Source organism: Chenopodium quinoa, unplaced genomic scaffold (genome assembly GCF_001683475.1).
Source record: "Chenopodium quinoa cultivar QQ74 unplaced genomic scaffold, ASM168347v1, whole genome shotgun sequence".
In the NCBI taxonomy this organism is placed as follows: Eukaryota; Viridiplantae; Streptophyta; class Magnoliopsida; order Caryophyllales; family Amaranthaceae; genus Chenopodium; species Chenopodium quinoa.
Genome location: NW_018745368.1, coordinates 279,212 through 291,001, shown reverse-complemented (window position 1 = coordinate 291,001; position 11,790 = coordinate 279,212). Strand labels below are relative to the sequence as shown.

Here is an 11,790-nt window from a genome sequence, read left to right as displayed (position 1 = left end):
ACTCTTTACATGTAATTTCCACCCTATTTATGAGTTTATGACCAATGTATTAATTTTTACACCATATCGATCACAATCTCCCATTCTTACACCCATGTGAAAAAGGTAAAATAAATAAAAGATGATGATGTAATACTTCCTCTATTCCACAAATATTACAACGATGAAATTACGTATCCCAAAATACATTTTATATGCTAAATATCTATAATTATATAAGAGTAAAAATTATAAAAAGTTGATATTGTGAAAGTATTTTACGAGACGAATCTAACAAGACCCCACATAACTATATTTTATTTTATGTATAAATCATAGTATATGGTCAAACAAGCGTGATGAATAGTGTAAAAGTCTAGTTGTTGTAATATTATTAGAACGGAGGAAGTATTTACCATAAATAATGCATGTACAATTGTACACTCTAATTATCCACCACATAACTATTTAGTTGATTAATTTTACACTTTTTACCCTCTTTTGTACGTTGTCCACAATACTATATGTATATCCAAGATATTTTCCCTCCTTTTTCACCATAATTATGATGAACATAAGTATATGTTTAAGTTTCCCACTATAAAAGGCCAAAGAAGTGTTTCTTTAATCCTATTTTCCTCCCTATTCACCCTTTTGTCCCCTTGAAGCCAGTATTTTGCAGGTTGCCGTAGCTTGTCCCTTTAGCTTTTAAAGACCTACGCGTAGCACATGCAATTATTTCTTCCCCAATTCATCCAATTTTTTAAATACAAGTAATTAAATTCATTTATTACATTAATTTAAACATAATTTCTAAGCTTGATCTAGAGAGACTGGGAGAATGACCGCACCTAATTTTGAGCTGAGGGTTCAATCATTTCGAAGGAATTGATATAACTCGCTAATATTGAACCAATAATTTATACTGTAAGAGTTGAAGTTTAGTCTAGCTACTCCTTTACCTTAAAAAAGCATTTCTACATTCTCACATAATATGGTCAAATTTAACAACCTTTGATTAGAATATAGTTTTATACTTAAATAGTTAAATATATTTACTTGGTTTTCTTTATACCAATACTTCATATTATTTAGAGTTTTATGCTTACCTATGTATAACAATGATCGTGAATATCTTTAAGAAAAAGCATATTGAAACAAATCTTACAAACTACTATATACATTATATTATATTCCATATGTATAAATCACAAAATATAGAGACAATTAAAATTGTGTGAATAATATAAAGTCAAATAGTAAAAGTAAAAAAGTAGAAAGGAAATACGAAAGAAAATTTTTGTATGCACTCGCTCCGCTTCAGGATAAATGCAACTTCGTATATGTTGAACTCTTCATCTTTATTTAGCATACCACGTATCTTCTTTAAATGTCTTCATATGTATTAACATATATGATACTAATTAATCTTAGTATATACAAGATATTTTAGGTTTATGTCAAGGTATTTCAATTTATCAACTTTTTATGTGTTTTTCATCGACAAATAATTAGATATATTAGTAATCCAATTACAAATGTGTCGGCAATATGTTATATTTAACTTAAAACAGAGGTATAATAAAAGTCATCACATAATTAAAATACAAAACTAAATCATCAATAACAATAAACCGTAAAAAACAAAATGGTGCACGAAAAAAAAAAAAAAAAAACCAACAAACCCGTCCTTATTTATTAGCTACCATTATTTTATATTTTAAATAATATACTACTCCTAATTTACGTCATCTAATTATTCCAATTATTAACTACGTATATATATATATAAAAAAAAATAAAATAAAAATTATTCCAATTATGTTTATTGTTATTATTCATCCCCTTTTAAATACCCTCAGCCGACCACTCCATCCACCCCATTTGCTTTCTTGTAAAATCCCCTCTTTCTCTCTCCTCTTTATCTCTCTCTTCCAATTTTTTGTTTTTGTGAAACAAAAAAATAAATAAATAAAAAATCATCTTCTTTCTCTCATCTTCAACTATGAGGCTCACCTCAAACTATATACCATTTTCATATCCCTAAAATAAAATTAATACCCTTCAATATTTTCCTTCTATTATTAGTAATTTAGTATTAATACTACTTATAACCCTAAAAATAATCACAAATTAGAGAAAAAATGAGCTTAGATGATTCCTTGCGATCTCTATCGTTGGATTACCTTAACCTGTTAATCAACGGCCAAGCTTTCAGCGACGTAACCTTCAGCGTAGAAGGACGTTTAGTACACGCGCACCGCTGCATCTTAGCAGCGCGTAGTCTGTTCTTCAGAAAATTCTTTTGTGGGCCGGACCAACCGGGTGGGCTTGACCCACGGGTTATGGGTCAAGCCTCATCGCCTCGAGCCAGTGGTGGTCCGTCACAAATAATACCGGTTAACTCAGTCGGGTATGAAGTTTTCATGTTATTATTACAATTTCTTTACAGTGGTCAAGTTTCAATTGTTCCACAAAAACACGAACCTCGTCCCAATTGTGGTGAGCGCGGTTGTTGGCACACGCATTGCACCTCTGCCGTTGATCTTGCTCTTGATACGCTCTCCGCCGCTCGATCTTTCGGGGTTGAACAACTTGCTTTGCTTACTCAGGTTCGTTATAAATAATTTTAATATAATTTGCGTCATTTGGGTTGAATAAGTAGTGGATGATGAGCTGAGGTAAGATCTTAATTTTTTAAAAAACAAATATAATTCGGGTTTTTTTAGTTGTTCTTGTATACAACGGGTGTATTGTTGCTGTCACAGTTGGATGAACTTGTTACCGTAAAATGGGCAAAGATCTCATCCAAATGGTTACTTACTTATTATAGATCTTATGATGATTGTTAAGTATGTTTGTATAATTTAAGAATTGATATTTGGGGGTAGGTGTTCAAATCATTTCAATCAAAGTCTTTTCTTCCACAGTTGCTGGGGGGGGGGGACAAAGTTTAACTGATTTCTGTAAAAAAAACTTTACTTTCCTCATTTGGAGCAACTCATTGTCTTAACTCTAATATGGTAATCTACTCATGCTTACACAAACTCCCATAAATGTATATATAAACAAATGAATTATTGTATTGTCTTTATTAATTATGTGACATTTATCCAATTTTGTGTGAAATTTAAATTTTGTACTACAATGGTCTTGTATTCATGAAATGATAAGACTTTGTATCTTATTGATTACTCATACTGAAATTATCTTTTTTAAGACATAACTTGTCATTCTACAATTTCTATTATTTCATCATATATGAAACGTGTAAGTAAAGAGATTTGTTAATGAAAATTTACAAACTTCATTTGTCATTTGAGCTTAATTAACACAATATAAGTATTAATCTTGATAAAATGCTACCATCGTTGAAATCTAGCTCACAATACTAGTTGTAATTACAATATTACACCATCGACTGTCAAAAATAATTACACTATCAATGTGACAGCTAATTCTGAACAGAGGAGGTATTGTACGGAATTCTTTGTATTCTGGCAATAGTTTGTGTAAGAAAATTATTACTAGATTTATGTAAAGGTCCAATCATATACATTATTTCATGCGTGCAAATTTTGGAATAAGATTTGCTCAACAATATAAAGTGATAGCCCTGACACTTATGTTTAGTTAGTTATTTGATCCACCCTATATGAACCAATTAATAGTATTGTTTAATAAACATAATTAGAGTATATTACTAGTGTTACATTGCAATATTGATCAATGTTTAATTTTGGGATGAATTTAATTTGCAGAAGCAATTGTCAAGTATGGTAGAAAAGGCGTCAATTGAGGATGTAATGAAAGTACTAATTGCATCAAGGAAGCAAGACATGCACCAACTATGGACAACATGCTCACATCTTGTAGCGAAATCCGGCTTACCTCCGGAAGTCCTAGCAAAACACCTCCCAATCGACGTGGTAGCGAAAATCGAGGAGCTCCGGTTAAAGTCATCGATAGCAAGGCGATCATCCCTTATTCCACGTCACCACCACCACCACGCTCATGACCTCGGTCTCCCTTCCCCCGTGGAACAGGAGGACCACAAGATCCGGCGGATGAGACGTGCACTCGACTCCTCGGACGTGGAGCTAGTCAAGCTCATGGTCATGGGTGAAGGCCTAAATTTAGATGAAGCATTAGCACTACACTATGCAGTAGAAAACTGCAGCCGTGAGGTTGTCAAGGCATTGCTTGAACTAGGGGCAGCCGACGTGAACTACCCGGCCGGTCCCACAGGGAAAACCCCGCTTCATATAGCAGCCGAGATGGTGTCCCCGGACATGGTGGCAGTGTTGTTAGACCACCACGCAGACCCAAATGTACGCACCGTAGACGGAGTCACTCCCCTAGACATCCTAAGGACTTTAACCTCGGATTTCCTCTTCAAAGGGGCGGTCCCAGGTTTAGCTCACATTGAGCCCAACAAACTACGACTTTGTCTCGAACTCGTGCAGTCCGCTGCTATGGTGATCTCAAGAGAGGAAGCGAACGACAACAACACCACCACCAACAACAACAATAACAATAACACATCGATTTACGCGCCTGTTGGAGGCGATCAAGAGAATACTAGTAGTACTAGTAGTAGTGGAAATGTTGGGAACATTAGTATAGATTCAAGAATGGTTTATTTGAATCTAGGGGCAGTTGGTTCAGCGTCAATGGGAGATCATCACCACCATAATGAGGATAATAGTCATACAAGTCACCCGAATCCGGCGTCGATTTATCATCACCACCACCAGCATCACCATCATCATAACGAGTATTGAAGTTAAATTTTGGAGTGTACGGACGTACGTACGGTTGGTGTTACATATTTTAGTTAATTAATTGAAAACAATCAATATGTAATTATCCATCTATGTATGTCATTCAACAACAAATTACTACTACATAGTGGATAATGCTAGAATTATTTACATAATTCTGCTCAATTAATTCAATTTGAGTTTCTCTAATTTATTTTTGGATTATTTCTGGGTTTTTGTAGGTTTTCTTTTGTTTTTGTTTTGTTTTTTTTTTTTTAAAAAAAAAATTATTTTTTTTATGCATGATCAGTTTAATGATGAATGATTATATGCAAAATGCAGTTGATCATCTGAAGTGGAGATTTTGGCTTCTTTTTTTTGGGAGCATTAATTCTACAAAAAAAATAAAAAAATCAGGTCAATCTTTTCAATACAAGGCTGTAAAATTAAATTATGTTTTGTAAAAATATTATTACATGGGTTAATTCACCCCTGTTATATTACAATATCATGCCCTATTTATTGCTACCTTTTCTTTTCTTCCTTGTCTCCCACTCATCTTTTCTTCCCATTAAAATTTGTTGTTTCCTACCCTTTGGCTTTTTTGATAAGGTGTTGCTATAATAAAAATATTGAGCTTATTTAAAAAAAATAATAATAAAATAATAATAATAAAAAATTGAAAATATAGATTTTTTTTTTTTTACATATATATTTACAGTGAATTTATTCATTTTGAAATGTTCATCATTAATTCAGATAACTTATGCAATGTTTATTATAAATGATTATAATAGTGTACTATAAGAGCTATATTTCATTCAAAATAATTTCTCTGACAATTTTTTTTTTTGATTATAAGGAATTATTTTGACTGTTAAATGTTTTTCCTAAATGTCCTTAATGTAATTTGACTTTTTTTTTTTCTATAAAAGATTATTTCAGTCAAGAAAAACTTTTTAGAATGAAGAGAATATTAATTACGTGAGTGTTGATAGGTTAGCTCGTGATCGGATAGTGTTAATAACCAATCTATATAGTGTATAATAGTTATCTTACAACAATGTTTATTTTTATTTTTAATAATGGTGATAGTGCATTGTGTTGAACAATATATCATGACAATATATTGAATTGCTTTTCAATTTGGTATCAAGATTGCAATACTAATACTATTGGTTTAAAAGTAAGGATGTGAAGTGTTGTTACTATTTTCCAAATTGGTAGCAATTGTCATTCTTGGGGAAAAACTACAAGTCACTTCTGGTTCAAAGTTGTAATTGGTGGTACAACATTATGTAATCATCGGTATCCATTTACAATTTGAGAAAAAACCCTTTGTATGTATGTATCCTTATAAAGGATAATTTTCTTTAATTCCTAAAATGGACAATTGTAAACTAAAATGTAATTCAAAAGTTAAAGTTTTATAACTACTAAGACTTAAAAAATCAAATTAAAAAAGAAAAGTGATTTTATATAAAAAGATTCTCTTTTTAATCTATACAAGTATGTTTTCACCATCAAGCCTTTTCTCATGTATATAATGGTCTCTATTGTTAATTACGGGATAATTTATAAGTAAATTTTTTAGGAAAAGTGTGATTGTTATTCAAAAACAAAATTGAATTCAATCAACATTTGTGTCGTTTGACTCATTCATAATCAATTAATAATTGTCTTAATTCAGTTTCTTGTTATATCTTGAACTACTATATATTACTACCTTTGTATTAAGATAATGCAATTATTGGTTATGATAGGATTAAATATTATACTGTGTGCAAGCTTTTATCAAAATTTGAGGTTGTAAGTTGTAACTTGACTTCCCTAGCATGTCTTGGTATTGTAGTGTAGTTAGTTAACAAGATTATACATTTATATATGTAGTTTATTTTAACATATTTATTTATAATATATGTGGCTAGATCTTGTTCTATTTGGGAAAATGAGCTGTTCATGCCTTTTATGGTTCATTTCTTTTCTTGGCTACCTCCAATCAATTAACCTTTTCACATAAGTTCAAGTTTGATTGTCTTTTTGGTCTAATTGTTATAGTTTTTTTTAAGGCTTGTGGGTGCAAATTATTGATTGGTTTGTCTTGGATGAACGCAGCAAATGAACTGTGACCACCAGCAAAAATGGACTTATCATAGCTTATACAATAATTTATTATACCAAAATACAACAATATCTTATCTTAATTATTCTTTTTGATATCTTATTAATTAAGTATTTAGGATTCCAATAACCCTCCTTTCGCTTTTTCTCGACCTTGCCATTTTGGGGAGCTCTACTTAATAATTATCTTTCTTTCACCTTGTTTCTAATTTAATAGAAACCCTAGGTTTAGCTCTCTCCATCACCTAAATTACTAGCTAGGTTTGGCCTACGATTGCGCGATTCTTTCTCACCCTTGCTCTTTCCATATTCCCCATGTGACTTATCATATAAAATTTTTCATTCGTACTTTAGGCAATAATATAATTACTCTTTTTGTTTAAGTATCTATTCTTATATTATGCATCCGACAACAAAGTGATGATACAGATTTCACGGTATAATAATTATGTATCATTAATAGATCTACATATTTGATCTTTATAAACCCAAGAATATTAGGATCCTTAATTCTTGTAGCATGCAAAGATCTTGACTACATAAAAAATTAACTACTATAATGGTACGATGTTGAATTAGACTATTCCTTGTGTTATTGTAATTGAATTTATTTTGATACATGCATGAACTAAATGAGTTTTCCTAATGATAATTTACCGAACTAAAGAGAATTATCTTGTACAATTAGATGACTCGATTATATCGATATTTAACTATCATTTATGTAGTTAATATTATATAAATCACTTTGTTACATATGTACTATTTACATAAATGATTTATTTAGAAGGATGCATGGACATTACCATTATGAAAGCAATTAAAGTATGGGCAAGATCAGGGTTGTTATGTGAAAAGGTGCAATTTTCACCTAGGAAATAATACAGTCATTTAGGCACAATCAAATAGTAAGATGGAATCATACTTTGTTTTGGCTTTAGTCCTGTCACATTTAGCATATTTGTCTAAAGATTTTGTTGATTTCCTAGGTAATAGTATTATGCCAATAATGCAGCTCTCTCTGTTATTAACATCTTAAGCTTACAGTCTAATGGACGATAATATTTGTACTTGCCTCTATATACTCTGTATATGTATATATGTATAAGTTTTGTACATTAGGTATCGTATGTGTTGGATGTGACCCAAATTTTATAAGTCCATTGATTTGATGAAGTATTTTTTGCATGTCCTAGAAGCTTTCGGATTCATGTAGCATGACTGCTATTGCTCTTCATTTCTTTAGATTTTACTATTAGCTTGTATCATGCAAGGATTGCAAGCCACTAGAATGATGTAGAGAATTCTTGACATTGAAAAAAGCTAGAAATATGGTTTATGAACATTTAGAATATTATGGCGGCAAGAATGATGAAGGAAATTCTGGAATCTTCCAACCATTTCTTCCAACCTTCATCTTCTATTATAAATATAGGTCATAGATTCAATCAAGGTACATACACACAAGAAGCCATACCTATACACAAGTCTTCCTACTTTTCTTCCTTCCTTGTATATAATCCACCTTCTATCTACAAATCTACTATTCCCTCTTTATACTACTCCGTACTCCATTGTGAGTTTATACAGTGAGAGTTTAATTGCTTGTACTACTCACCTTTTCAAGGGTTTTTGTACTCTCCTATTTTCATGTAGTGGATTATTTTGGTGCTCGTCGTCATGGGGTTTTTAATAATCTTTCATGCATTATTAAATTAAATATTGTGGGTTTATCTTGTCTATTTATCTTGCCTTTACTTTAGGTTTTATCTTCTAATTGCTACTCCTCAATCTCCTACATTTTTAATTTGCTTTCGTTGTGCACTCACCAATCCTAACAATATGTCTAATAAACGTAATACTCCACAGTCCGCATTGCTGACAATATGCAAAACTAGTAGCTCTAAGATCTTGCAAAATTGACCTGATCCAAGTAAATTGTATCCGAAATTAGGCTACTTAATACTTCAATAGGCAATACTTGCTTGACGAACTTTGCAAATTAATAAAATCATATAAATCTTCATCATAATTAGAAATACTTGTTAATAATTGGACCTAAAAATATATTTTAATTGACCCGCATTCAATCAATGTAACTCATCATCTGAATATGACTTCAACTGGATTGTCACCTTCTTCATTTCTTCTATCACTGTGCTACCTTTAGTCGATGGGAGGGTAAGATTTTGTATATTTGCTTATTGGTTGGGTATTTAGGATTACACTAGCGAGTAGATCATGCAGAATTCGTTATCCATAGCTACACCCACATCTACAACATTTTACTAGCTATCTTGATAAGTTATAAAATGTAAACCACTTACATAAGTTATAAAATGTAAACCACTTACATATTTTCCGTGATAAATATCAAATATGAGTTATATCCTTTTATTTTATTTTTTACTATGGCTACATAACAAAATCAAAGGAGTATTTACCTACTGTTTTATTATAATTAAGGTCATGTCTTTTTATACAATCAATTGCATAATTGTGTTTTAGGCGATAAACCCAATCGGTTTGCACCATATCTAACTAATTACAATCCTTACTTGAATAGTGAAATAATTTTATTTTTTTATTATATTTTTTTTAACCAAGTGAAATACTTAAATGTATTATGTATAGTGATTATTATGTACGTCCATCATTAATATTACGTAATATTTTTGTGATTTATATAAAGGTTACTAGTTACTAGTTCATTAAAAACAATTACCAATCCAAACAACTAATTTAATACTATCAAGTGCTCTGTAAACTAGCGTGCCAAATGTTATTTAACATCCACCAATAATTAATTGATTGACAAACACACAAGGCCTATAATACTTCGTAAGTAATTGTTACCTGCCTTAAAAAAAAAAATTGGTACCCTTCTTTCATATAATCTGTTTTACCATTGCTTTTTAAAGTGTAATTTTGTAAATAGTTTCTTGTGTTGTAAATAATTTACTTTTAATAATCTCATTTTCAAAATTGGTTACAAATAGCCTAGGAAAATTCATAGGCAAAATGATGAAATCCTTTTTAGCGTCTATTTTTGGAAACTTATAAGTTCTTCCTTTTTTAAGTAAATTCTTTTTTAATGGTTTATTAGTTATTAAATTACTTATTACTTATTAGTAGTAGGCAATCTAGGCACACTTTTTTTTTTTTTTTTAAAAAAAAAAAAAAAAAAAAAAATTAAAACTATCCGTACCTTTCTTCTCTTCATTTGCTTATTTATTTACAAATGATATTTCAATTAGGTAAAGTGATTTGGGCCCCAAGCTACTTTGATAAAAGCAAATAAACTGAAGGTCATAGTCGAGCAGATTAGGATTAAAATATAACCTAAGTCGTCGGTTTAGTCATGACCACTCTCATGTGACACTATTGATGATGATTATAAATTTTAAGTCTCATGCACACACATAAACATTTGTATTGTCACATGCACATCATGTGAGCATATTATTCTTTGACTTTTTTTTTTTTTTTTCGTTTAGAGAGTCACGAAAGACGAGTGATGAAAATCGATCCCACGATCGCCTGGAATCGGGAGGGAAGCTTTAACCACTTGAACTATCACTCACTCTCACTATTCTTTGACTTTAAGTGTATGTTCATAGTCTTTGTGCGAAAACATATTAAAAATGTTGAAATACAAGAAGAATTGATGATCAAAATCAAGTTAGAATACACGCAAGTCACTAAATTAAACAACTATTCTCGATCTCTTTGATCATTTACTCCTTTCGTTTTTTTAAAGTGATATTTTTAAGTATTATTATGCACTCTCCCTCTCCCCTTGTCATCAAAAAACTTGAGAAGATTGCACTTTCAAGTAGGCCGGCGGGCCGGGTCATTGATGATTAGTTGATCACCTCTATACTATAGTCACATAGTCTTGTTACTTAATTTAATTAACATGTATCTATAAGGAATTAAAAACTAGTGAGTAGTCCAGGCCCCCAAGTTGCTACCGTTGTAGACGTGCAATTGGTACTTTTTTAAAAAGGTTTCAAACTTGAAATTGTCACTGTAAAACCAAAATTGAGTTATTTTTTGAGTACCTTATTTTTTTAATTGAACCTTGTGGTTTGCATTTATATAATTTTTTTTTTTTACATATTAATAATGTAGTTGATAATTGGCTTAGATGGTTAAATAACCATATTTTTTATAAGAGGTTAATGGTTCAAATCTCCTTATCCCTATGTTTTATATGGAGTAATATTGGTTACTTGGGTGGTGTGGCATATTATACGAAATACTATTGGTTTAATGGGTGACGTGGCGCGTAATGATTAAGATTGTTTAGATGATGATGTGGCATCATGAAATATCAAGAAAGTGACGTGGCGCAATATAAAAGGGAATACGTGGCATATTGACGCTCTTAAAAACGCCTTTTAGTGATATAATTAAGCAGTAAATACATTGTTAATACGAGTATGTTGTTTAAATTAAATAAGTTCGGTAACAAATGAGCTCATAGTAAGTTTGTTTTTAACTCTTTAAACTTAATATCGCAACTTGAACCATAGTACAGTATAATAAAAGTATAATGTAGTAAACTTATCTACGTAAAAACGTAATATAGATCAAGTGATACATACTACATATTCTATGTAGTATAATATACGTAGTATATATCAAAATCAATGATAAATTGTTGTGATGACATACCGACGTTATCTCTCAAGAATGATATTAAGACTATTATTTTAAGTTTTATACAAGATTGAAATCTCTCCACGTCGAATAAAAGAACTTAAAATCCAAGTGGGACACTTATATTATAATGTCCCCCATTTTTATAAGAAATTTTTTGCTAACATTATTAGAGGGTGGGTTAGAGGGATCTTATAAATATTATATAATCAAATAAAAAGCATATATGTTGCAATTGAATCAGAGAAATCTAGACCTTTCG

General features: G+C 30.9%; 1 protein-coding gene across 1 annotated transcript; it reads left to right on the top strand.

Annotated features, from left to right (window-relative positions):
- The first annotated feature begins 1,425 nt into the window (after positions 1-1,425).
- Positions 1,426-4,937, top strand: LOC110712842 (regulatory protein NPR5-like). The gene is made up of 2 exons (XM_021891295.1): positions 1,426-2,591; positions 3,741-4,937. The coding sequence occupies exons 1-2, from the start codon at positions 2,124-2,126 to the stop codon at positions 4,761-4,763; spliced, it is 1,491 nt and encodes a 496-aa protein (XP_021746987.1). The 5' UTR covers positions 1,426-2,123; the 3' UTR covers positions 4,764-4,937.
- The last annotated feature ends 6,853 nt before the right edge of the window (positions 4,938-11,790 follow it).

Excerpts from the sequence above, each read along its gene's own strand:
- LOC110712842 (XM_021891295.1), top strand. The coding sequence starts at position 2,124 with ATGAGCTTAGATGATTCCTTGCGATCTCTATCGTTGGATTACCTTAAC. Across the intron at positions 2,592-3,740 it reads AACTTGCTTTGCTTACTCAG|AAGCAATTGTCAAGTATGGT; the intron begins GTTCGTTATAAA and ends TTTAATTTGCAG.